The 27,116-nt window shown below is 41.6% G+C and overlaps 1 protein-coding gene across 5 annotated transcripts; it reads right to left on the minus strand.

The window, feature by feature from the left end:
* Nucleotides 1-26,567, minus strand: ikbkg (inhibitor of nuclear factor kappa B kinase regulatory subunit gamma). Of its 5 annotated transcripts, XM_026153592.2 has the most exons (17): nucleotides 26,466-26,566; nucleotides 26,205-26,251; nucleotides 25,517-25,657; nucleotides 18,276-18,550; nucleotides 17,762-17,836; nucleotides 17,544-17,645; nucleotides 16,915-17,100; nucleotides 15,982-16,043; nucleotides 15,706-15,753; nucleotides 13,191-13,293; nucleotides 12,960-13,075; nucleotides 12,704-12,856; nucleotides 12,021-12,093; nucleotides 11,770-11,904; nucleotides 10,480-10,616; nucleotides 10,248-10,324; nucleotides 1-1,238 (listed from the first exon to the last, which is right to left on the minus strand). In XM_026153592.2, exons 3-17 carry the CDS (start codon nucleotides 25,653-25,655, stop codon nucleotides 1,054-1,056), a joined length of 1,866 nt encoding a protein of 621 aa, XP_026009377.1. In that variant the 5' UTR covers nucleotides 25,656-25,657; nucleotides 26,205-26,251; nucleotides 26,466-26,566; the 3' UTR covers nucleotides 1-1,053. The 5 variants fall into 5 exon arrangements, with proteins under 5 accessions (XP_026009377.1, XP_026009376.1, XP_026009380.1 ...); XM_026153591.2 differs by having other exon boundaries at nucleotides 26,205-26,567; XM_026153595.2 differs by lacking the exon at nucleotides 17,544-17,645 and having other exon boundaries at nucleotides 26,205-26,566.
* Between the last annotated feature and the right edge of the window lie 549 nt (nucleotides 26,568-27,116).

A 27,116-nucleotide genomic window follows, 5' to 3' on the forward strand; every position in this document is an offset into this window, starting at 1 on the left:
TCAAATGAATAACTGATTTATTTTGTGAATCTCCAACAGTTTGATGCATTTTTTCCACAAATGTTTCTATACTTAGTTAAAATCCACACAAACTGTGAAGAAATCTTACATTCAGATAGATAAATAGGTGCAACAGGTAAAGCTAAGACAATAGAAGGGTCACAAAAGGGCTGTTGGGTTAAGGACTGGGTTTAGCATGAGGTGCAGTCAGTCATGTACACAGGCACAGAACACAGAGAATGGTTACTTTTTTCCTCCAACAAGAGTAAATCCATCTCTAATACATCATAATACATGTTCTGAGGTAATGCAGACAGCTACGTTTACAACCATAACATATCTGATTTTTTTTTTAAGCTCAATATGTTATTCACATGATCATGTGTATAACATCTGGATTGTCACTTCTTTTTTTTCTTCTAAACTTATCATCACCTTAGGTCTAATAATTACTGATCTTTTGGACTGATGGAATTACAAGTATACACATTTACTTCACAGCATGTAGTGTGCTCCTCTGTCATCACTACAGCATTGAAGCAAAGAAGCAAGGAAATGGGGGATAGAGGATCATGTGAATCTAATCACTGAATCTAAAAAATACTGAAGAAAATGTGCATCAAAGTGCTGTCTCAGAGGAAAGTAAGCATAGGAAAAGGTAAGAGGGGAAACATAAGAACAGAAATGATTATAATGATTGTGGAAAGGGAAAAACTACAGCAGAGACTGGATCCACACTAGAGCTACAGGGAAATATCATGCTGATTTTCTTGCTTTTCTTTCACTTGTTCAAACTGTCATCAGATTGCCTTGGCATGAACTGTCTCAATTCCAGCATACTGAACTGTTCAACAGAAAGATCCAGAATTTGTGTTCAGGTTTGTGGATGTGTATTTGTTTGAGAGAGAAAGCGAGAGTAAGGTGCAACTATCCAAACATGTTTTTCCAGCGGGCACCCAGAAATGGGAGAAGACACACTGAATCTAAACAGACTATACATACTGCATATCTATGTATGTTGTTGTCATGGTGTGCAGGGCAATAATGATTATGTTACTGTATACAGTCCATTACATGTATCTGCAGTGTGTCCATATCTGGAGCCAGGTACTGGCACTTAGGACAACATAAATCCGGCAGCTCCTCAGTTCCGACTGGACCTTGATCACCGACTGGTCCCAATCCCGGAGTACGGAATGAGGGAGCAGGGGGCACCGTGTTGAAAGGGGGGAACACACCTAAGGCCGAGAGAAAGAAAACCTTTAAAAGAGAAACCACGTTTTACATTTCCTCAGTACATGGTGGTGGTTAAAGGTAGATTTACTCAAGTACGTATACACTGATCTTGACTTGAAAAACTAGACTGTCTATTGTTATCAACAGGACGATTTTAATTCTGTATAGTTCTGTTGTTTCTCTGGTAATAATAATAATAATAATAATAATAATAATAATGGATTGCATTTATACAGCGCTTTGAGGGCCCCGAAAAGCGCTTTACAATTCCACTATTCATTCACTCTCACATTCACACACTGGTGGAGGCAAGCTACAGTTGTAGCTAGGGATGCACCGATACCACTTTTTTGGAAACGAGTACGAGTACTTGCATTTCAGTACTCGCCGATACCGAGTACTTAATAAAAACATGATTTAAATTTGCAGGTAACAGCTTTAGTCCTATAATTTAACAAAAAACAAACAAACAAACAAGGGACTAGTTTGGAATTAAGAACATTTATTTAATGTTGTATGCAACATATTACAGAATAAATAATTATAAAAAAAAACAAAATTTAATTTTAAATTTGTTTGTCTGTTTCTCTGTTTAGAAGTGTCACTAGCACAGTCACAGCTGGGATGACATCAGAGGCTAGTCCGTCGTAGCTGCTCACTTTTTTAGTTAGTTCCTCAAAGGGGGCGAGGATGGCAACAGTCGTCTCCATAAGAGCCCATTGGTGAGCGAGATAGTCAGGGAGTTCGTGCTCGGACACATACACGCCCAGCACTCGCTTTTGCTCAATCAGGGACTGGAGCATGTAATACGTGCTGTTCCAGTGCGTCTGTACGTCCTGCTGCAGTCTCTTTATTGGCTGGTTGAGCTGTCCCTGAATGTCCTCGAGGCGGGAGTAGGCTAGGGCGGAATGTTTAAAATGCCCAACTATTTTCCGTCCCACTGCTATAGCATCAGCTATGCTCCTCTGTGCTAATAAGCGTGGGTAAACTCTTTGTACTCGTTGTTGTGTTGGGATTTTAGGTGCTTGATTAAATTGCTTGTGTTAAATGCGCTACCTTTAGAGCCTCCTCTGGACAATTTCGCTGAGCACAATTTGCAGTCCGCGTCGCGTCTTCGTTCACTTTGAAATAGTTCCACACAGCTGATATGTCTCGCCTCGCTTTCTCCCAGCTCTGAACTGCAGCCGGGGCCTGGGGGCGGGCACTCGGCGCCTGTGATTAACCCCTTACATGCCGCTCAAACATAGACAGGTCTCAGACCGTGGTATCGGTCCTCGGTATCGGGGGACTTTTAACGAATACGAGTACTTTAGAAAATGTGGTATCGAGGCCGATACCCGATACCGGTATCGGTGCATCCCTAGTTGTAGCCACAGCTGCCCTGGGGCAGACTGACAGAAGCGAGGCTACCATATCGCTTCTGCAGCGAGGCTGCCATATCGCTTCTGCAGCGAGGCTGCCATATCGCGCCATCGGCTCCTCTGGCTATCACCAGTAGGCGGTAGGGTAAAGTGTCTTGCCCAAGGACACAACGACTGTCCGAGCCGGGGCTCGAACCGGCAACCTTCCGATTACAAGACGAACTGCCAACTCGCCACGTGTAAGCAGCAGTGCACCAGTGTCCAGAAGGAAGGCTACCATAACATGAAGGAATTTAACAACAAGAGCTGAGCGGTATTTTGCACTTGCTGCTTCATCACCTTTTCTATACCTGTGAGTAAACCGCAAACAGCTGTCAAATTAGTACAATGTCATCTCTCTCCCTCTCTCATTATGTTCTGACTGATTAAATCAATACTTGTTGGGAAGAGGCTTTTGCACTGACAGTAATATAGCCAGTTGTAATCAGCTCCATTAATCAAGTTGACACATGCAAGCAGGTACTCAGCCAGTAGCAGTATGCAGTAAAGACTTTCACACGATTTTGAATTAAGGCTACATCCACACTAATGGATGGATCCATGAATCGTTTTCAAACGAAAATGCATTGTTTTCTCTCCGTTTTGGCCTCCCGTCCACACCGAGACAGCATTTTCCCCGAAAGAAAGCGCAGCGTTTTCAAAACGCTCTCGAAAATGCATACATTTGAAGATGGTGCTTTCGCGTCGCAGTGTGGACAGCGAAAACGGAGACTTTTAAAAGCAATGACACATGTTAGTCATATGATGCAGTCATGTGACCAATTAAAGATAGCGGAGGGCATTATACAGCAGTTGTTTTGTTTGCTCTCAATTTTGACAGCCCTATTAAAGATTAATATCAGTTTGTACATGCTTCAGATAGCTTTTCTTCAAATTCTTTAATTCTCACTCGCTTTTGCAACTTTGTACTTTTGTGTTACTCGGAGCACAACTCCACCTCATTGTTAGTCCATTTAAAAAAACTTGGTGCTTTTCCTCGACATTTTTCCACCAGTGTGGACGTAGCCTAAGAAAAGCAAAACAGTTAATAGCAAAAATAGTTTGTAAATTCTTACTGTTTTTAACTTGTATTATGTTTTTTACTTGTATTGCTATGTATTAGGGCTGCACAATTAATCGTTAGAAAATCGCGATCTCAATTCATACTTATGTGCCATCTAATTTCGAAATGACAACGATTTAAAAGAAAAAAGAAAAAGAAAAAAAAAGATGAAGATTGTACGCATTTTGATCCGGGACATAAGCTGCATGAAAACACGCGCTCACTCTTCCTGCTCAACAAATGACAAGGGCGGAGGCTTATACCACGTGATACAGAAGTCAGCTGGCAGGGAAAAAACAACGGAGAGCATGTGAGAGATGACGAAGCTGTAAAGGCCAAGAAAGTGACTGGAGAAAATCTGTCCCGGTCAACCACCCAAACATCAAACATCAAACAGCAAACCGTTTTATTCTCCGCGGGAGTTTGCTTCATTCATCCTGGCCGCTGTTTACATCCCGCCAGACGCAGATGCGCAGGCAGCTCAGTGCGCACTCGCGGAGCAGATTCTCCACACGGAGCGGACATTCCCGGACTCTCTCATCATTGCTCTTGGGGACTTTAACAAAGCCAATCTGAGCCATGAGCTTCCAAAATATAAGCAGTATATTAAATGCCCGACCAGAGAGGAGAGGACATTAGACCACTGTTACAGCACGATCAGCGCCCCGTTGATCCCCCTATCGCGCGGTGCCCCGCGCTTCACTCGGACTTTCTGACCACGTCATGATCCACCTAATCCCCGCGTACAGACAGAGGCTGAAGCTCTCCAAACCTGTCGTGAGGACTAAAAAACTGTGGAGCAACGAGGCTGTGGAGGAGCTTCGCACGTGTTTGGAGACCACAGACTGGGACACATTGAAGGCTGCTTCTAACAGCTTGGACGAGTTTACGGACACTGTCACCTCCTATATCCACTTCTGTGAGGACAGCATTGTGCCATCACGCACCAGGGTGAGTTATAACAATGACAAACCCTGGTTTACTCCTAAACTCAAAAAGCTGTGGCTGGAAAAGAGAAAGGCGTTCAGAAGCGGAGACAGGGACTGCTACAGAGAGGCCAAGTACAGGTTCACTAAAGAAGTGGACATTGCTAAACATCAGCACTCTGAGAAGATGCAGCAGCAGATCTCAGAGAATGACTCGGCCTCTGTGTGGAAAGGTTTTAGGAATATCACAAACTACAAGCCTAAAACCCCCCACTCCACTGATGACTTGCTCTTAGCCAACACCCTAAACGACTTCTACTGCCGTTTTGACGAGCCATCAGGCAGCCTTCACACCTCCAACGGCCCCAACAATAGAGACACTTTGGACACTAATTCCCCCACCTCTCCCCCCTCCATAGAGCCATCACCACCTTCAAACCGTTCACCTACAACACCCCCCTCCTCACCCCACACAAAAGAGGATTTCACACCACCTCCTCCCACCACAACTCTTCATATTCATGAAGAAGATGTGAGGAAGCAGTTTAAGAACCTGAATGCTCGGAAAGCTCCCGGCCCAGACGGTGTGTCTCCTGCCACCCTCAGACACTGTGCAAACGAGCTGGCCCCAGTGTTTTCTGGCATTTTCAACTCCTCACTGCAGGCATGTCATGTGCCTGCCTGCTTCAAGTCCTCCACCATAATCCCTGTCCCCAAGAAACCTAGGATCACTGGACTAAATGACTACAGACCCGTGGCTCTGACATCTGTGGTCATGAAGTCTTTTGAGCGCCTAGTTCTCTCCCATCTCAGGACCCTCACGGCCCCCCTCCTGGACCCCCTGCAGTTTGCATATAGAGCCAACAGGTCTGTAGACGACGCCATCAACATGGCCCTACACTTCATCCTGCAGCATCTGGACTCCCCAGGAACCTACGCCAGGATCCTGTTTGTGGACTTCAGCTCTGCCTTCAACACCATCCTTCCAGACCATCTCCGAGACAAGCTTTCCCAGATGAATGTGCCTGATCCCATCTGCCGGTGGATCACTGACTTCCTGACGGACAGGAAGCAGCATGTGAGGCTGGGAAAGAATGTCTCGGACTCCCGGACCATCAGCACCGGCTCCCCTCAGGGCTGTGTTCTTTCTCCTCTGCTCTTCTCCCTGTACACCAACTGCTGCACCTCCACCCACCAGTCTGTCAAGCTAATCAAGTTTGCAGATGACACCACCGTTATTGGACTCATCTCGGACGGGGACGAGTCTGCCTACAGGAGGGAGGTTGAACGTCTGGTGTCCTGGTGCAGCCACAACAACCTGGTGCTGAATGCCCAGAAGACAGTGGAGATTATTGTGGACTTCAGGAAGCACACAGCCCCACTCCCCCCCATCATCCTGACTGACACCCCCATCACCTCTGTGGACTCATTCCGCTTCCTGGGTACCACCATCACCCAGGACCTGAAGTGGGAGCCCACCATCACCTCCGTCATCAAGAAAGCCCAGCAGAGGATGTACTTCCTGAGGCAGCTGAAGAAATTCAACCTGCCAACACGGACGATGATGCAGTTCTACACTGCAATCATCGAGTCCATCCTCACCTCCTCCATCACCGTGTGGTACGCTGGAGCCACTATCAGGGACAAACAGAGACTGCAGCGTGTTGTGCGCTCTGCTGAGAAGGTGATTGGCTGCAGACTCCCATCTTTGCAGGACCTGTACACCTCCAGGACATTGCGGCGTGCAGCTCGGATCTCAGCTGACCCTTCTCACCCTGGACACAGTCTGTTTGACCTGCTCCCCTCAGGCAGGAGGCTCCGGTCCATTCGCACCAGAACCTCTCGCCATAAGAACAGTTTCTTCCCCTCTGCTGTTGGACACATGAACAATAACCATATGACTGTACCCGCCACTAACACATGACCCTACGCTGTGTCACTGCATCATTCCATGTTTGGCACTGATCACCACCTGCACTCATGTATATATCTTTCAACGTAGCACTCTTAATTCTTATTCTCATGTATATATCTCATGTATATCTCATGCACATATCTTTCCACTTAGCACTTTTAATTCTTATCCCTACTTTTAATTTTTTCCATGTCTATTTAAGTGCTATTTTTGACACTATGTTTGCACTGAAGCACCGCAGCAATTTCCTAATGTTGTAAACCTGCTCAACATTTGGCAATAAACCCCATTCTGATTCTGATTCTGATTCTGATCAATATCAGGAACCTTATACAGCGCCTCCCCATACCCGTCGAACTCCAGCAGGCACAAAGAAATTACGGAAGTTATCACTTATCACCTGACCAAAGATATGGCTCCCATCAACACTGTTCAAAACGAGGGACTTAGGAAAATTATCAACATCCTAAACAAACGCTACACAGTGCCGTCCTGCAACTATTTTTCTATTGTTGCACTACCTGCTCTATACACGCAGTGTCGAGCAACGGTGGAGACGGAATTACAAGCAGTACAACATTTTGCGGCAACAACAAAATGTGAGACATTTATTGTTTTTATGTTTATTTGTTGTTTTTATGTTCAATCTCAACTGTTACGAAGTTGATGTGCAGTTAATAAGTGCAATAAATATTTATACTGGAAAAGAAAATCGTGAGAGAATCGTGATCTCAATTCTAAGCCAAAAAAATCGGGATTCTCATTTTATGCAAAATTGTGCAGCCCTACTATGTATCACTTTTATTTATCTTTTTAGTTTCAAATAGTTGTACGGCACTTTGTTTGAAAGCACTTTATAAATAAAGTTATTATTATTATATAATTACTATTAAAAGTACACTGTAAGAATAACATCCACAAATACCCGTGCTAATATTTAGGCAAAAAAGTAGGATCGCTAATTTGAAAAGTATTTTCCTTTTTCACTGTTGCATTTATTTACAACATATACAGTGGGGCAAAAAAGTATTTAGTCAGCCACCGATTGTGCAAGTTCCCCCACTTAAAATGATGACAGAGGTCAGTAATTTGCACCAGAGGTACACTTCAACTGTGAGAGACAGAATGTGAAAAAAAAATCCATGAATTCACATGGTAGGATTTGTAAAGAATTTATTCGTAAATTAGGGTGGAAAATAAGTATTTGGTCACCTCAAACAAGGAAAATCTCTGGCTCTCACAGACCTGTAACGTCCTCTGTAAGAAGCTTTTCTGTCCCCCACTCATTACCTGTATGAATGGTACCTGTTTGAACTCATCATCTGTATAAAAGACACCTGTCCACAGCCGCAAACAGTCAGACTCCAAACTCCGCCATGGCCAAGACCAAAGAGCTTTCGAAGGACACCAGGAAAAGTATTGTAGACCTGCACCAGACTGGGAAGAGTGAATCTACAATAGGCAAGCAGCTTGGTGTGAAAAAAATCAACTGTGGGAGCAATCATCAGAAAATGGAAGACATACACTGATAATCTCCCTCGATCTGGGGCTCCACGCAAGATCTCATCCCGTGGGGTCAAAATGATCATGAGAACGGTGAGCAAAGATCCCAGAACCACACGGGGGGACCTGGTGAATGACCTGCAGAGAGCTGGGACCAAAGTAACAAAGGTCACCATCAGTAACACACTACAACGGCAGGGAATCAAATCCCGCAGTGCCAGACGTGTTCCGCTGCTGAAGACAGTGCATGTCCAGGCCCGTCTGAAGTTTGCCAGAGAGCACATGGATGATACAGCAGAGGATTGGGAGAATGTCATGTGGTCAGATGAAACCAAAGTAGAACTTTTTGGTATAAACTCAACTCGTTGTGTTTGGAGGAAGAAATGGCCTGGTAAATGGCCTGCATTTGTATAGCGCTTTTCTAGTCCATAGGACCCCAAAGCGCTTTACACTACATTCAGTCATTCACCCATTCACACACACATTCACACACTGGCGATAGCAAGCTACATTGTAGCCACAGCTGCCCTGGGGCGCACTGACAGAGGCGAGGCTGCCGGACACAGGCGCCACCGGGCCCTCTGACCACCACCAGTAGGCAAACATGGGGTTAGTATCTTGCCCAAGGATATTTGGAATGCAGCCAGGGTGCAGCCTGGGATCGAACCACCGACCTTCTGATTAGTGGCTGACCTGCTCTGCCACCTGAGCTACAGCCACCCTATACTGAGAAGAATACTGAGTTGCATCCCAAGAACACCATACCTACTGTGAAGCATGGGGGTGGAAACATCATGCTATGGGGCTGTTTTTCTGCCAAGGGGACAGGACGACTGATCCGTGTTAAGGACAGAATGAATGGGGCCATGTATCGTGAGTTTTTGAGCCAAAACCTCCTTCCATCAGTGAGAACTTTGAAGATGAAACAAGGCTGGGTCTTCCAACATGACAATGATCCAAAACACACCGCCCGGGCAACAAAGGAGTGGCTCCGTAAGAAGCATTTGAAAGTCCTGGAGTGGCCTAGCCAGTCTCCAGACCTCAACCCCATAGAAAATCTGTGGCGGGAGTTGAAAGTCCGTGTTGCTCGGCGACAGCCCCAAAGCATCACTGCTCTCGAGAAGATCTGCATGGAGGAATGGGCCAAAATACCAACTACTGTGTGTGCAAACCTGGTAAAGACCTATAGTAAACGTTTGATCTCTGTTATTGCCAACAAAGGTTATGTTACAAAGTATTGAGTTGTATTTTTCTTATTGACCAAATACTTATTTTCCACCCTGATTTACGAATAAATTCTTTACAAATCCTACCATGTGGATTCATGGATTTTTTTTTTCACATTCTGTCTCTCACAGTTGAAGTGTACCTCTGGTGCAAATTACTGACCTCTGTCATCATTTTAGGTGGGGGAACTTGCACAGTCGGTGGCTGACTAAATACTTTTTTGCCCCACTGTATGTAGTTAGATCCAAATGGTTTTGGACAATGACACATTTTAGCCATTTATCCTCTGTACACCACCACAGTGGATTTCAATCAAATAATCAAGATGCAATTGAAGTGCAGACCTAAAAAAAAAAGTATTACAATACATGTTTAGGATTTACAAACATTTTTTTACATAATCCTCCATTTTAAGAGGCTCATAATTAGTTGGACTGACAAGCATTTCATGGCCAGCAAAATGAGTTCTAAAGTGTATAATAATTTACACTCTGCTTTAATTCAGCCTAATGCCACAAAACTGATCAGATAACGTTTCAATGTACAAATGGAGAATGACCCAAACCATACTGGAAAAGCAACCCGAACGTTTCTGAAGGCAAAGAAATGGGATATATTCTTCAATGGTCAAGTCAGTGACCTGATTTCAAACCAATAGCACATGCTCTTTAGTGACTGCATAAAAGGAAACTGACGGTGGTCAAGCAAAACTAGACATTCAACAGACATCGTCATAAGATACGGGCACTTCCAAAGAGCGTTACTATTTCTTTGAATCTTATGAACAAAACATTGAATCTACTAATGAATAAAATAATTGTTAAAAACTTTAACAAATTAATAGTTTTTAATTGCAGCCCTATATGTGAATAAATTAAAAAAGAAAATAAATTCCAAAAAACACACAGCATGAAATTTTCTCTATTTCAGTAGTGAAAGTAGAGCTTCATGAGAATAAAACTATCATGATTCTGTACCTTGTGGGGGGGGGATGAGTGTGGGCCGTGCAGAGAAGTCATCCAGGTGTCTCATCTTCATTTGTTCCATACGTGCACTGAAACAGAAGGGAGCATTGAAAAGTTCTATGTTAAATCTCATCTTATTAACTGTACATGCAGATGAAACACACATAATGAAGCATAAACACATCCACATACCCAATCTGATGACACAAATAATTATTATAATTTGCAATGTCTTGGTTTTTACCGTGCGGTAGCTTCCTGTTTAAGCCTCTCATTCTCAGCCAAGGCCTGATTCAGCTGCTCCTGCAGCTCCTCCTTTTTCTGGTTTAACTTCTCTCTGGCTTCTCGCTCAGCAAGGAAATCTGCCTTGTAGATCTCAGCCTGGGTGAGAGAGACATGTGAGGTCATTTTTCATGCAGTAATTTGGGTTCATTTCAATAAACTGGCATTACATACATGTTAAAATGTCGGCGTGGCTGATGAAGACTGAAGTTCAAATGTGTGCTGTCATCATTATAAGAATACTGAGGTTCTCTCTACTCTTTCCAGGCCAGCTGCTGAAGTCACCTTAGTTTGTGGTGGTTTGAAACAATTATTAGCACTTTAGATTTTCCAGAGTGATTCAAAGGACTCCAATGAGAGGAAAGAATCTGAGGGACCAGTTCACCTTGGCTGGGATAATGTGGAGGGCACTCAAGGGAGAGCATCTAGTGGCCAGGCCTATGGAACCTATGTGTTACACTACTCAGCATTCCTGAAAATGTCTATACCAGGGGTTAGGAAAGTCCATCCATTAGTCGAATTTAGGATTCAGAGGGAACAATGTGGCTTTAGTTCTGGTTGTGGAATGCTGAACGAGCCCCTTACCCTCTCACAGATATTCAAGTGTGCATTTATTCTACATGTACTTTGTGCGTGTGGAGAGGGCATTTTTCCATTGAAAGATACGGAAGAAGGTCATTTGGTCCCTGTGCACCCGCAGTGAGAGTTTCATCCACATTTCAGGCAATGAGCTGAACACAATCCCAGCAGAGTTGGTCTCCACCACGACTGTCCTCAACACCATTTATATTCATAATTTTTATGGACAGAATTTCTAGACAAGAGCTAAGTTGCACCGGTGGCTCTCAAACAGTCTTTGTGTCAGATTCAAGATGCTGCGATTAGCATTTGAGCATTTTTGCTCCACATTGATTACATCCCACTTGGGTCATGACAATGAGATTCACTACACCACTATCGTGGACTAAAGAAATCATATCTCTAATATCTCCCAATTTATAGAAATTTTCAAAAAGTAATGCAATCATTTTTTATTTATTTAAAGTTACAGTGTGTAAAATCTCACCACTAGATGTCAGTAGACTGCAAATTGCATTCTATGCATAAACTTAGCTACATTGGCCGCTGTTCATCTGTAGACTGTCAGTCCGCTGTTTACTTCAACTGTCAATATGTGTCCATAGTCACTGTCATCTACCAGACCTGTCAAGTGACCACTTTATAAGTCAGCTCAACAGCTAAGAAGGAATACCTGTGCAGTAAGGACAGGAATTGTTTCCAGGGAGCCTTTCTGTTGCTCCACCTCTTCCTTCAGTTTATCAATCAGGTCCTGCTTCAGGGCCAGCGCTCGCTCAGCCTCCTCCAGTCGGCAGCACAGATCTCCACCCTGGAATGCATAAACACAGATTCATGTTTGGACTTGACCCCCAAGGTATTCCAAAACTAATGAGTGTAAAAACCTTTTTTAATTTAATGTGTGTTTGGTTGGGTTTTTATTTTTACCTCATTCTTCAGTTTAGAATCATAGTCTCTAAAGAGACACGTGTATGCATGCTGTAGCTGTGTCAGTTTTTTCCTGAGGAAATAAAGTGCAATATATTGGTAAACGTTCAATAAACCAAAAGGAGGAATGACCAAAGAGAATGTTAACAACACAGAGCTATTACCAATCAGTCTGTCTGGCTAGTGATCTATCACAGTTCACATATGACTTTGACCACAATTTGGGTTAAAACCCATTAGGTTATAATTGTGTATAATTACCAGTGTAATGCATCAATAGTGTAATGCAATGATCGGGGAACATTCTTAATTTCGTTGTACCTGTGACAATGACAATAAAGGTTCTGATTCCGATTCTAATATAGAACCACTTTTTTGCACAAAAGATTAAATAGTAAAGTAATTATTCAGGGTCATCACAAGCTAGTGTACCCTTAAGTCCTAAGCTCGGATAAAATGGGAGGCTTGTGTCAGGAAGGGCATCCGATGTAAAAACTGTGCCAAATCAAACATACATATCCGTTCACTCTGGTGGCCCCTTGTTAAATAAGGGAGCAGTTAAAAGCTTCTACATTTTTTTAATGCATGTTCCTCCGTTCAAATACATCTTTCTAAATAGCACAACAGTGCAGAAACATATGAATCATGTTGGCTTCTTCTATCTGTACGCGTCTTGGACTCACTTCTCCTCAGTGACAACATGTCTCTCTGACTTCAGGGCCTGCTCCAAGCTCTGGGTTTGCAGCAGCAGCTTGTCCATGGCTACATGATGCTGTTTCTTCTGCTGTTCAAGCTCCCGCTCTGCCACCTGCAGGGCCTTTATTTTACTGCTTAATCTGCACACAGGCAAAAACAAAACAAAACACATGAGCACACCTAAAGGGTGAACTAAGACATAATTCTGTGTATGGATCTATTGCAGGTGATGTAAAAACTTACTTGTCTTCCAGGAGTACGCGTTCATGCTCACTTTTGTCCAACCAGCTTTGTCTTTCCTGTAGTTCTCCTAGCAGGGAAGTTGCCTGAGCTTTCAGGGCCTCGCAGTCCTTGGCCAGCTACAAAAACACAAACAAGCTTTTTTGCACTCCGCTTGCTAGAATTAAAAGTATAGGAGGTAGAAGATTTTTTTATGCTTTCAGAGTAAAAATGACAGCTAGTCACATGTGATACCTGGGCACAGTCCTTGTCCTTCTGTTTGAGCAGGGCTTCAGTTCTGTCCCTCTGAGCTGAGCTCTTCTGCAGGTAATCAAGCTTCTCCTCCAGCTCCCGATACCTACAAAATAAAAATCACTTGTAACAGGCAGTGACAGTGACAAATATTGAAAAATAAATAAATAAATAAATAAATATAGGAATGCCCTTTTTAAATTACTGTCTAATACAAACAGACAGCATGTATATACAATATACTGCATATCATTATATATTAGATGCAAAGAGCTGATCTTTTCTATAAAAGCACAATTTGAAAGACCGGTTGATTTGACATAAAAATAAATTAATTTAAAGTAGTAAGAAAATCTAAATATTGTACTTGTACATTACTGGATTAAACATTTATAGGATGTTAGGGCTGCACAATTTTGCATAAAATGAGAATCCCGATTTTTTGGCTTAGAATTGAGATCACGATTCTCTCACGATTTTCTTTTCCAGTATAAATATTTATTGCACTTATTAACTGCACATCAACTTCGTAACAGTTGAGACTGAACATAAAAACAATAAATGTCTCACATTTTGTTGTTGCCGCAAAATGTTGTACTGCTTGTAATTCCGTCTCCACCGTTGCTCGACACTGCGTGTATAGAGCAGGTAGTGCAACAATAGAAAAATAGTTGCAGGACGGCACTGTGTAGCGTTTGTCTAGGGTGTTGATCATTTTCCTAAATCCCTCGTTTTGCACAGTGTTGATGGGAGCCATATCTTTGGTCAGGTGATAAGTGATAGCCTCCGTAATTTCTTTGTGCCTGCGGGAGTTCGACGTGAAGCGTTGTATAAGGTTCCTGTTATTGATGTTTGGGTGGTTGACCGGGATGGATTTTCTCCTGTCACTTTCTCCTCATCCCTGACGTGCTCTCCGTTGTTTTTTCCCTGCTAATTTTAGCATCACATGGCACAGCTTCTGTATCACGTGGTATAAGGCTCCGCCCTTGCCATTTGTTGAGCAGGAAGAGTGAGCGCTTGTTTTCATGCAGATCAAAATGCGGTACAATCGTCGTCTTTTTTTTTTTTTTAAATCGTTGTCATTTGGAAATGAGATCGCACATAAGTATGAATCGAGATCGCGATTTTCTAACGATTAATCGTGCAGCCCTATAGGATGTCTTTTAATAACTTTTGGAAATCATGAATAGGGATGGGTATTGATAAGATTTTAACGATTCCGATTCCATTTTCGATTCTGTTTAACGATTCGATTCCTTATCGATTCTCTTATCGATTCTTTTTTTTTAAAAAGGAGAACACTAAAGTCGATTAGCTTAGAACTGTGTTTTATATCTTCTCTTTGAACAAGATAGAAATTTAGGAGTAACATGGCCTTACAAACCCAACAGTGAGATCTTAAGAGATCCACAGCCTACGGCTCTTCAATGGGGTGTCACAGGGTCCCCAGGGAAAAAAATGTATATGTAAAATAATAAAATAAATATTCTCCTGTAGCAATAACAAAGTTTAACATAAATTATTCTGTAGCAATTACACAAGAATATCCAGTAATGTCCTGCCTACAATTAAACACATTCACTTACCAAAGTGAAATCGGGGGCATCTGCTGTGGCAAATGGGTGCAAGTCTTTGACCACAAACTTAGACACTGCTCGGTGACATTCGTCTATCCTGGCCTGAAAGGAGACGCTACCGGTAGACTGCAGCGAGAACTGCCAGCATCTGAGCCAGCCAGACTCTGTCTCTCTCATCATGGTTATCTAAATGCAACGCACAGTAATAGCAGGTTTTGTAATAAGGTAAATCGCGCTAACATAATGTGCAATGCTAATTGATTAGTTACCTGCAGTATTAACGGGAGAGGACGTGGAAACGCTACCGCTGCTGCTGGGTTGAGCTTCGCTAGTCCGGAGCGGATCAAAAACACGACTTTATTTGAACGCAATCGCGTGTTTTTTGAGCAAATGCTTTTGCATGTTCGTAGTGTTTCCTCCCTTTGATGAAATCTCTACTTTGCAAGTATTGCACGTTGCCCTGTTGTCATCCTTTCTCATAAAGTGTAACCAAACTTTTGAGCGTTTGTGCCGCTCAGGCGCCGTGTTTCCTACTGGGTAAAAGACGCTACTCAACGTGATGACGTCATTCGGGGCGACTGGAATCGATAAGGGAATCGTTTATAAAAGTGGGAACCGGTTCTCAACAAGAACCGGTTTTCGATACCCATCCCTAATCATGAATGAGATAAAATACTAGATGACACTGGACAAATCATTGCTGTTGTGTTACAACATTATTGTGTTATTGGTCTGTGAGCTGAAGTTTGGCAGCTCTAATAAAATAAATGAAATAAGAACAAATACATTTCCTAAAACAAACAAACAAACAAGGAAAACAGGCTTTTTTCAGAATAAGAGACACACAGGTAGACCTCCTGCAGTGATGGAGAAGACAGCAGAGCAGGAAGCAGACGTGCAAACAGTGAGAAAGACAAAGCCACACAGAACTGCGGGCTCACCTGCCCTGTGTGGCCTGAAGTTGCTCTGTGAGCTTAGCCAGGCTAGAGCTGGAAAAAAGGAACAGAAAGAGAGGAAGGAGAAGGAAGACAGCATCTCAAAAGTGAGGCTTTTGTTGTTTTAAGCAATCAAAAAGCATGCTGGTGTCATTTTCCAAAAGAGAGCAATTCTCTGCAGATATTCTGTATCATTAAACAGAACTGTGTTAAAGGTTTAGCAGAAAGTAAAGTTAGTGCTGTTAGTTTCCAACAGTGCGCTTAAGTGAAAATGCTTCATACCAGTCGGACGAGTGCTGTGCCTCAGAGCGCTGCTGGACAACCTCCTCAGTAACATTGTTCGTCTGTAAAACAGTCATACAAGTTTTTCCACGTCACAGACGACAAAACAGATTGTGTTTATCATCACGTTATCTCTTTTGTAATTTGCAAGCAGTGAAAGGTCACATCTACCAGTGACACGCAAAATGCAACAGAGGAAAACAAGCCATTACTTTGTGAGGAGATTTCTTCTGATAACATTTTTATCATTTTTTAAATCTTCTTTATTCATGTTTTCAAATGTTATTATTAACTGTAGTGCTAATTGCTATTTAACATTTATGCTAAGAACACACAAGGAGGCTGAAAGCCACCAGGTGGAACTGAGACATGAATCTTCAACGTAACCTAAACAGTGTTGTTCTGTCATGGCTTTAGGAAGGCCACTCAAAATTATTTTATTATTTTTGATGTGATTAGTTTTTGTTTACCATGAAGCTGATTTGTCTGACTACCAATCCAAAACCTGAAACACCTCAATCATATTTCAAATATGATTACATGCAGCAGCATCCGTGAGCGAAATGATAGAGGTCAGCACATTTAGCTACACGGTACAGTAACATTACCGATAAATCATTGCTAATATTTGGTATTTATATTATTAATATTTTTACCGATTTTACTTATTATTGTATTTGTGATTTCATATTAACTTTTACCTTAACATGCCAACTAACTTCTATATTATCTACAGTAGCATCTCGGTGTTACATTCAAGGCCAAGTGGCAGTTCATGCTATACAAATCTGGAAAGTTATGCGACAGAAACAGAACATTCACACATTGTTTTGCTAGTAAATGTTCCCTTTACGCTGCCAGGATCATCTACATTACTACCTTACCATAGTGACTCATCTGAAAGACTTTTATGTGCCTGGATATCAACGTTACCTGTGCCTGGGCCAGTTTACCCCGGAGCTGGTCTATGCAGTGAAGCATTCGCTCCTTCTCTTTCTCTCCCTCGTCCCTCTGCTTCTCTAGCTCCTCATTTTTCCTTCTCAGCTCTCGCATCCCTTCCTCCAGTTTCTCTTTGTGGCTCTTCAGCAGCTGCAGGAACTCGTTTGCACCTTCCACAGGCTCCAGAGAAAAACATGGAAGTGGCATAGAGATGGGTTAAATAGATGAACATACAGAGAAGAATGAGAAAAATGGATCGTGTTCGTTGTGGGCTTCAGCACTGAAACTACACCGAAACATCCAACACCATGTGGATAAGGAGAAAAGGAGAGGTTGTGATTGGGATAAACTGTGTTACTGTCTTTTCCAAATTTTATTTGAGTGTTGTCCAAAAAACCCCCACGTTTGACCTCAAAATTTATGCTGCTGAATGTAAAACACAGTCCAACACACTTCAGTTGCTGCCAATGTCATTTTAGTCACATTTTCTATTAGTTACAATTTTTGACCTCAGCCACTGTTTGTAGATTAGGTGAGGAAAGCTCAAACTGGATGTGTGAGGGCTGCAGGTGCAGCGTTAGAGATCTGACTGGTAGAATTAGGATGGGAGTGACTGGGCTCACCTGGCTATTGTCATTGCCCATTATATCTCCCAGTTCATCTGAAAATGATATGGGGGGAGAGGATTGTGCGTAACTCAATGAGCTATGCACACTTGTGTTATCCTAGACACACAGACACACTGATTAGATGAAAAATATGAGCAGAAAAAAAAAACAGAGTTTGACTGACCATGACAGCACATGAACATGAGCCACAAACACACACACAAACATCTTACCAGGCTGCGAGGCGGTGATGTCTGTGTGCATTGCTCTGTATCTTCGACTCTCTTCTTTTCTCGCTGATCTAGAGTCTGAGAGACATAATGGAAAAGATTAAAAGTCCATTTCTCACCTTTCCCATGATATATATGGAGGCTCGTATTAAACAGGATTAAAAAATTTTAAAAAAAGAAGACGTTTTTTAAAATCTTTGCTCTGTATGTTGTCATATGAGCAGATATCCCTAATATGTTAATCTCTGGCTATTATACAAAAAAATCCCACCCACCTATTACCCAAGCATTTCGTTACTGAGGAACAGCCAATCAAAAGAAAGCTAGCTTAAAGGGGGGATGAGCTAAAACAGTTTGTTTCTGTACTGAGGGGCCACACAAAGACCCGTGTGAGTAAGGATTGCCTTATATACATCTACAGGACACACAGATTTGGTGCATGTCTGCTTGCCTTTGTAAATTTGAAAGTAGGTAAATGGAAACATGACTAATAATTATCAATTTCCAGCTAGCCAACCTGTGGTCCGTCCACTGGTCCATTCCTGGCTGTCCGTAGCTGCGGGTTTTCAGTCTGGCTGGAGCTGCAGCAGTGATTAGACGAGGTGTTGGAGGAGCCAGGTCCGTTCACCATGCTCTGTAAGGAGTGGTTCTCCTGGGCCAGCCTCTCCACCAGGGACCTTGCTTCTTGGAAGCGACAGCTGAGAAACTCTCGTTCCTCTTTTGTCCTTCGTTGCCATCCCTCCATCTCCTCACAGCGCTGACGCAAGGCCAGGTTGCTCCGCCGCAGCGCCTCTGTGGGAACAGAATGAGGTGGTAAAAGGAGATGGGGGAGACTAATATATACTAAATACAGTCATGTGAAAAAGAATCATTTCACAGGCTCTGCAAAGTCCTGTAAAAGACAAATCTGTGAAACTGTGATTCAGTAGCTTGCAGAAATACCTGTACCTGACTATCAGTCTCTCACACGATTGTGGAGGATATTTCACTGATTCCTCTTTGCTCCACTTCACTTAGTTGTACACTTGTTTAAGCACAGCTCTCTTGTAGTCCTAACACATCATTTCAGGCAGGCTGATGTCTGGACTTTCGGCCACTGCAACGCTTTGATTCTTCTGAGGTTTTTTAGTGTAGATTTGGCGATGTGGTTGAGATCACTGTCCCATTGTTGCATGACCCCACTTTACGCTAAGCTTTAGCTGTCAGATAGAGAGCCTCAGCTTTGACTCTATAATACTTTCACCAAATGTGCCACTGTGCATTATAACCAAACACAATCTCCACTTTGCTCTCATCTATCCAAAGACATTGTTTCAGAGTTCCTGTGATTTGTTCAGAGGCAACTTTGCAAAGCTAAGCTATGCTCCCATCTTTTTTTTAAGCGAGAGGAAGTTTTCTCCTGGGAACCATTCCAGTACAGCCATACTCCTTTAGTCCTTTTCTAATTGTCAATCCATGAATTTAAACATGCTAATTGAAGCCGGTGGAGTCTGAGAAGTAGCTTTCAGGGTTTTGTAATCTCCCTTAGCATTGCATGCACTGACCTTGGGGTAAATTTGATAGGACACTCCTGTGTTAACATGCACCTGAAAACCAGCAACCTTAAATTTTTTTTAGAAATGGTCACACCTGCTGTAAGGGTGTACTTTCGGTGTGTGAAAATTATGCTTTTCACACGACTGCGTGTTAATGATATTACTGAGTAACTGAATTAGTTTGCTGATGGTTTCCTTGAATTAATGTTAATAAATATAATTTGCTTAACTGAAAAACTGTTCCACTGACACATCAAATCTAATTATACTTTTACAAACTCTTGCTCAGTTCTTGGAAATGCACTCAGATATGACTTTTATTTTTATGACACCCTTTCCTAACTGACTAACAACAATAGCTGATGTCAACATGAGCATAGAGTAGGGCTGCTCGATTATGGCAAAAATGATAATCACGATTATTTTCACTGAAATTGAGATCTCGATTATTTGACGATATTTATTTAACCCTTTAAGACCTACCATAGAACCAAGTCCGCCAGAGCTTATATTATTTTTTTACATGTTGTAGTGCCATTTTTGGGAGCATTTCAAGTTGCTATACATCAATACAACTGTTATAGCCCATATTTTAATAATATGTATGCATTAAGTCCATAGTAACTACATTAATTGCAAAAAAGTGCAAAAAACTACAAACATTTTTTTTTACATATATTTCTAATTGGAGAAATTAAAGAGGTTTATCCATCAAAACTTTAAATACAAAAAATTTGCAAAAATTAGTTTACAACAACAGGAAATTTATTTTGAGTGTCTTCATAGTTTTATTTTGGAGATACAGCAATTTTTATACACGGCAGGAAAAACAAAAAACAATCCTGTGATGCAAATTCGCAAAGAAAACAGCATGTGCATCAAAATAAACTATTTCCAGCAGTGCAATTCGAGTTCTAAGCATTCCAGAAACTGTAGTTTTTTTTACTTGTAGGCTTTTAAGGCCTACAAGTAAAAAACGACATTTTCCGCGAAAATTACGTCACTTCCGGTTTCGGGCAGGAAATGGCGGACATGCAATAGTTCGCGTTGCGTGTTTCTGGAATATTATGTTTTTGTTCCTGCAAGCCCTTTTATGCAATTTTTGCAAAGCTTTATGTGGAGGGAAACCGTGACCGAGGACCAGCTGATGGCATAAGATGTAAGTACAACAACTCCGGTTTCATATGCAAAAAAATTATTGCGCTAGCTTATGCAGTTATGGTTCTACAGGGATTTAAAAATAGTTATGCAAAACGGAGCGTGCCACTCTGACCGGCTTTAAAGGGTTAACAATAACAATGTATTGAATAATGACTTTAAAAAATAATATAAAATAGTGTGCAAATACTGATAACAGTGCAAATGTTTGCAATATAAGAAATAAATGAAAAATGTAAACATCTATGTTTAGAGAACTTTGCAGTGTTGCTCTGTGGTGCAGCTACGACACCGTAGCAAAGTTTACACACTATGTCTACTTGATCCACGTCTGACTCTGCGAACCCATAATGTTTCCACACCACTGAAGTTTTTTTTACCTCTCTTTTCAACCAACGGCAGTCACTAGTGATGTGCGGATCGATCCTGAAATATCGATTCCTCCGATACCAGTCATTTATGTTCTAGAATCGATTCTCACATTAAAATATCGATATTTTTAGTCATTTAGGGTTAATTTGTAGTTTATCACTAACAGCAACACAGTGGAAAGAAACTATAACATTCGGATTCTCTACATTCAAAGGAACTACTTCCTCTTCCGCCTTTCATAGTCATGTGCGAAATACGGCTGTATAAATGGCTCGCAGCCCCTTGGCGCGCGCACTCACAACAATGGCTGAGCCTAATTGTGCGGACATATTTTACCTCCACAAACAGCTGAGACATGGTTTGCGATACATGTGGCAAAAAAGTGCTCCAAGAGTGAGGTGTTGTGGCTATACTTTCCCAACCTTGAGACCTCAGAATTAGGGAGACAATCAAAAGGGCACATTTTACAGAGTTTATTTATCGGATAAAATACGTTAAATGTCACCGAAACAGCGGGGGTGTCCAAATTCAGAGGCTGCTTCCACCTGAGGACCCGCCCTTCACGGTCTAAAGAAAGCCGGGTAGTACGTCATGAGTTCCCTCGGTGGAGTGAAACTCAGCCGTCTGCTCCTTGCTATCTAAAATATAACCAGGCGCTGGCGTAAACTCTCGACCGTCTCACACTTTCTTTAATTAGTTTTCTGTTTGGTGTTTATTCAGCTGTGTGAAAACCCCGGAGGAACCCACCTGAGGGATTAATAAAGTTAAATTTAATTTAATCTAATCTAATAACTTTAATCTCAGCCAAACCGATTTACTCACGAACAAACAAAACACTGTAAAACCCAAACAATAACATTTTTAAGTTATCAAAGTGACTTATATATCATGTTTAACCCGAGTAGTGAAAGCCTGCGGGGGTTTGAAGACGATGTGTCGATTGGCTCAGATAATTGAAGTTTACACAGCTACATTCTCACCTGAAAACATGTTAAAAGTTGGGGGGGGTTTTGCGACCCAGAAAGAGAAATAAGAGTAATATTAAAACTAAGTAGCTGCCGCCATTGCTGGAAACTGGAATTGGCTCGGCCGCGCTATGAATTCTGCGATATGGTTTTTCAATTTTGTTGTCCAGGTGGAAATTCGGGAGAATGGTGGCTCCGGGATTCTCCCGGAAAAATCGGGAGGGTTGGCATGTTTGGTTGTGGCAACATCACTAACCTTGTCAAACACCTCAGAGTAAATCATATCACAGAATATGAGTAGCGTATGTTGAGACGAACTGAAGAGGAGGAGAGGGACAGGTGCTGCTAGGGCGAGACACACGTCTCTCACAGAGTCCTTTAGTGCTGCAGGCAGGCAACATGTTCAAATAGGGCACAACTTCAGTTTTTTTTATTTCCATATGATGAACTATGCATTATTAAGTGATAAGAACAAGTAATCTGATGACCTGTAATCATTATGACGCTATAATTTGAGATACAATAAATAAAATACGTTTTTTTGTATAAAGTATCGGTATCGGATCAGTATCGTCGATACCACCCTGAAAAGTACTTGGTATCGGATCGGAAAGGAAATCCGTGGTATTGCACATCACTAGCAGTCACTCTCCTCTCCAAATAACTTCTGCTTAGCTTTCCGAGCTTCCCTCGGGTCCTCTTAATTGTTGTGATGTGTGTTCGAAATGCAGAGAGGTGCGCTCGATTTGCCGCACGGAGCAGCGCGAGAGTAAAGCACGAGGGAGGTGCTAATAATCAGCTCAGTCATTTTTAATGATCTGTGAAAGCCCAGATCGTAATCGTGATTAAAATTCGATTAATTGAGCAGCCCTAGCATAGAGTTTAAATAATGACACAGACTCAGTTTGCTGACTCTTTCCTCGCCTTCCTGTTCGCTACTGTGTCTATTAGTCATGTTTACCATTATACAAATGTTGACAAAATAAATGTTCAACTTTATTAGCAGTAAAAACATTTCTCAGTTTAATTAATTTACATGAGCTGCAGCATATAAAGGTTAACGCCAACTAATGCTAGTTAACTTCAGATAGTTTGCTGTATAACTGAATATAGAAAGCTTCCTCTTTACACTCTATAAACTCAACAGTGAATGACTGAAAATACTTTGTTTAAATGTTCCTTTGAAACAGTAATGTGTACTCAGTAAACACACCACATTATTTACATTAATAAAGTATTTTTTTGTGCACTTATCTTGAGAGAGAAAGCATACCGAGCATACCATACTATATACTGGACACAGTTAAAGTGCTGTGACTCACAAGGTGTGTAAAGTAAAGTAAAATTTTACTTATATAGCACCTTTCAAGATAAAAATCTCAAAGTGCTTCACATAAGCTAAAACATAAAAATCAAAATCAACCAAAAGCAGGTTTAAAAAGATGAGTTTTTAGCTGTTTTTTTAAAAGCGACCACTGAGTCCACAGATCTCAGGCTCAAAGGGAGAGAGTTCCACAGTCTGGGGGCCACAGTTACAAAAGCTTTGTCACCTTTTGTTTTCAGCCTTGTGTTTTGGACAACCAGCAAGCCCTGGTCACGTGACCTCAGGGACCTGCTGGGAATGTATGGATGTAAAAGTTCACTTATATATGTTAGTGCTTGTCCATGCAGAGCCCTGAAAGTCAAGGTCAAAACCTTAAAGTGGATTCTGAATTTAAGAGGGAGCCAGTGCAGCTGAATCAGCAGGGGTGTGACATGGGAGTAGTTGGAGGACTTGGTCAGAAGCTTTGCAGCAGCGTTCTGAACAACTTGCAGATGCTCCAAAGAGGCTTTACATAAACAAGTAAACAAAGAATTACAATAATCCAAACGAGATTAAACAAATGCATGAATGACAATTTCTAATTCGGAGCGCGATACAATGGGACTCAGCTTAGCAATGTTTCTCAAGTGATAAAAACAGGAGCGGACCAGAGCTTTAAAATGAGTGTCCAAAGTCAGAGCTGAGTCAATAGTAACACCAAGGTTCCTGGTAGAAGGTTTGGCAAATGTAGCAAGTGGACCCAAGTTTTCCATAACACTAGGAACAAATGTTTTAGGAGCATAAACAAGGACTTCAGTCTTCTCCTCATTTAGTTGAAGAAAGTTTCCAGCCATCCAACCTCTAATGGAGTCTATGCACCTATGCAAAATCTGTAGCTTGGAAACATCATGGGGCTTAAAGGAGATATATAACTGAATATCATCTGCATAGCAGTGATACGAAATGTCCTTAAAAGTGCTCAGTAAGTGCTGAAGAGGAGCCCCTGATATACCCAGCCAGTGTCTCAGCCTATCTAGCAGAATATGATGGTCCACAGTATCAAAGGCAGAGGTCAGGTCCAACATCAACAAAACGGAGCATTCTCCTGCATCACATCTCATCAAAATGTCGTTGGAGACTCTAAGAAGTGTAGTTTCAGTAGAGTGAGATCTACGAAAGCCAGATTGGAATTCATCCAGAATGCTGTATTCATCTAGAACAGCTATAAGCTGCTTAGCCACAACCTTTTCTAAAATCTTAGCAATGAACGGTAATTTTGAAATTGGTCTGTAGCGTCAAGCTTAGGTTTTTTTTTAACAGTGGGTGAATAACAGCATTCTTACAATAAACAGGGACCTGACCGGAAATCAGTGAGGTATTGATAATTGTAAGCACACAGTGACCGATAGACTGAAAGACATTTTTAAACAAAGATCCATGTAAAATATCAAGAGAGCAGGAGGATGCTCTCATTGAATCAACGCCTCCATGTTTCTGCTGATCTAGCTTATGTTTTTCTGTCTGTATTTGTGGTGTAGGTAAAGGGGGATCCTGCTGCTTTGTGAGGCATCTGTTGTAGTCAAAACACTTGCAAACAGGTGTGAAGAATTGTTCAACTTCATTGCATGCATCATTAGGTCTCCATAAATGCTTACTAATTTGTAAATGTGAATAAAGGAATTTGTATCTTAAGTAACATGTGCTTGCAAACTGAGACCTGGAATTGAGTATACAAGTGTGTAAATGACCTGTAGTTAGAGAGAAAGCGTTCCCACAGATATTTCCATCTACAGCGGCACAAGTATATCTGTAACTCATGAACTTTCTATTTTTCAGCCATTAATATCTCCGTACACATCTATAGATTTCATTACACTAGGAAATCTGAAAATAGATTGAGGTTTTTAACAAATGTACAAATCGGACGTCTTTTCCTGTTAAATGATAGTTCTGCCTCACCAACATCATCAGATACTTGCTCATAGGGGATTGTCTGCTCTTTGGGGTTTTCCCTCTATTATGCTGTAGGGTCTTCACCTTACCATGCAAATGTGACTAACACCAGAGACATTGTAAGAATGAGATGTGACACTTTAAGAGCCAAGATGCTTATAGAAACAGAACTTCTAGGGGGGGAAAAAAGCTTGTCTGTAACCTTTGAAAGTATGTGTTATCTCTGCATACAGTTTGTATATCCCAGTGACCACTGAATCGAAGAGTTAATGTAGATAAATGCTTTAAAATAATGAACCACACAAATATGCTTCTAAAATGACTTTTAAAGGACAAGATTTTCTTCTTTCTTTCTTTCTTTCTTTCTTTCTTTCTTTCTTTCTTTCTTTCTTTCTGCATCTGCTGTTTGAGCTCATCACTCAGTGCAGCGATATTCTTTTAAGAGACCTTTTTTTAGTCTGAACACGCTTACCTCTAAGCTGCTGGTTGTCACTCAACAATCTGGTCACCACTTCATTGGCTGCAAGCTCTGGTGGGACCCTCAGGGTCCCTCCACTCTCTTCTCCGGACATCTCCCACTGCATGGGGCCATCGGGTTGTGGCTGCACCATCACTGCAGAAACACATCAACATTACATCACATATAAGCACATTTCTTGTTTAACTAAACCGTTATTAATGTTGAACATCAATATGCCGATGACCTCCATGGCATTCTTCATCACATGACACATGGCAGACCAGGCCTCAGCGCCCTTTAGGCGGCCCAGGCTGTAAACTTTCATTTTCACTTTAATACAACGTCTAAATCCAAGTCCAGCATGTGTGTGAAATGGGTATCTGACCTGATGATAGACTTCACGAGTCAAAGATAAAATGTAAGTGATTTTTGAGCTCACGTACAGGAATGGAGGAAAACATTACGTCATCCGCATTACCGAGGCAATGGACTCGACACAAATGTAGATTAATTAAAGTATAAACGCCAGTCGTCAATTTTAGCCAAAAGCACCAGATCGCCCCAGCTGTGTTACAGGTAACGTTATAAACATCTTATTTTCTCCCCAACTAAACAAACAGGGTCAAACATGACTCCCGTACTAATTCTAAGCCCATCTGGCAGGTAATGTAGCTGCATTACTATGTGAAACTTCACTTACCCAATCTTCTTTTTCACTCCGGTCGCGTAGAGTATCAGACAACACAGCTGTCAGTCACATACAAACTGTTAGTAAGGGTATTTAACGCAATTAAACCAGCATCGGGGAGCTGGGAGCTGGCGCTAAACAGCTAGCGACTTAGCTAATGAGCTAGCTAGGATAACAAACCAAAAAGACAACAAAGTAAACTTAGGCACTTGTTGACTGACATTAAACTAGAACTACATTAACGAGCTGTCTGTCTTCAGAAAGATATTGTACCTGGTTTGTAATATTATTCCAACGGACTGAACGTGTTTGACATGGGCTGAGCTATCTGTTAAAGCTGAAGCGAGTGTTGTTCGCGCAGGAAATGAGAGGAAAAATTTCACCCTGAGCTGAGTCTCTCAGGCTAACCCCTAAGTCTTGCTAGTTTGAAACGTTTCACATCCCATTATTTATTAGAATTAATAGAATATCTTCTGAAACTCAATTCAAATGGTGACCCATTTTAACTGAAACGGATTGCCCATTATATCTAAAACATTAACATAAACTGGGCTGTTAACTAAAACAAAATGTGGTTTATTTTACAAAATGTCAGCATTTTATCTGACAGGAACCATCATGACATGGAGTAATTTAGAGTAATTTAGAGTAATTCATTATCCTTTTTATAATTGATTTATTGGCTTGCATGCTAAAATTGAATGTGTCAGGTCAGTCACGCAGTTTTCTGTGTCAGTCTCGCAATGAGGTGCTGCTCTGCACCACCTAAGTCTCAGACCAATAAAATCAATCAACTCAAGTGTTAAATGTACTGTACTGTTGTGGCACCAGCCTGCAATCACTATCACTCATTGGCTTAAAGCTTTAAAAGAGCTAACATGCTCATAGCTTAAATGACCAGTTTTACAGATTTTGCTGATTTCA

The sequence above is a fragment of the Astatotilapia calliptera genome, chromosome 20 (genome assembly GCF_964374335.1).
Source record: "Astatotilapia calliptera chromosome 20, fAstCal68.1, whole genome shotgun sequence".
NCBI classification, from domain to species: domain Eukaryota; kingdom Metazoa; phylum Chordata; class Actinopteri; order Cichliformes; family Cichlidae; genus Astatotilapia; species Astatotilapia calliptera.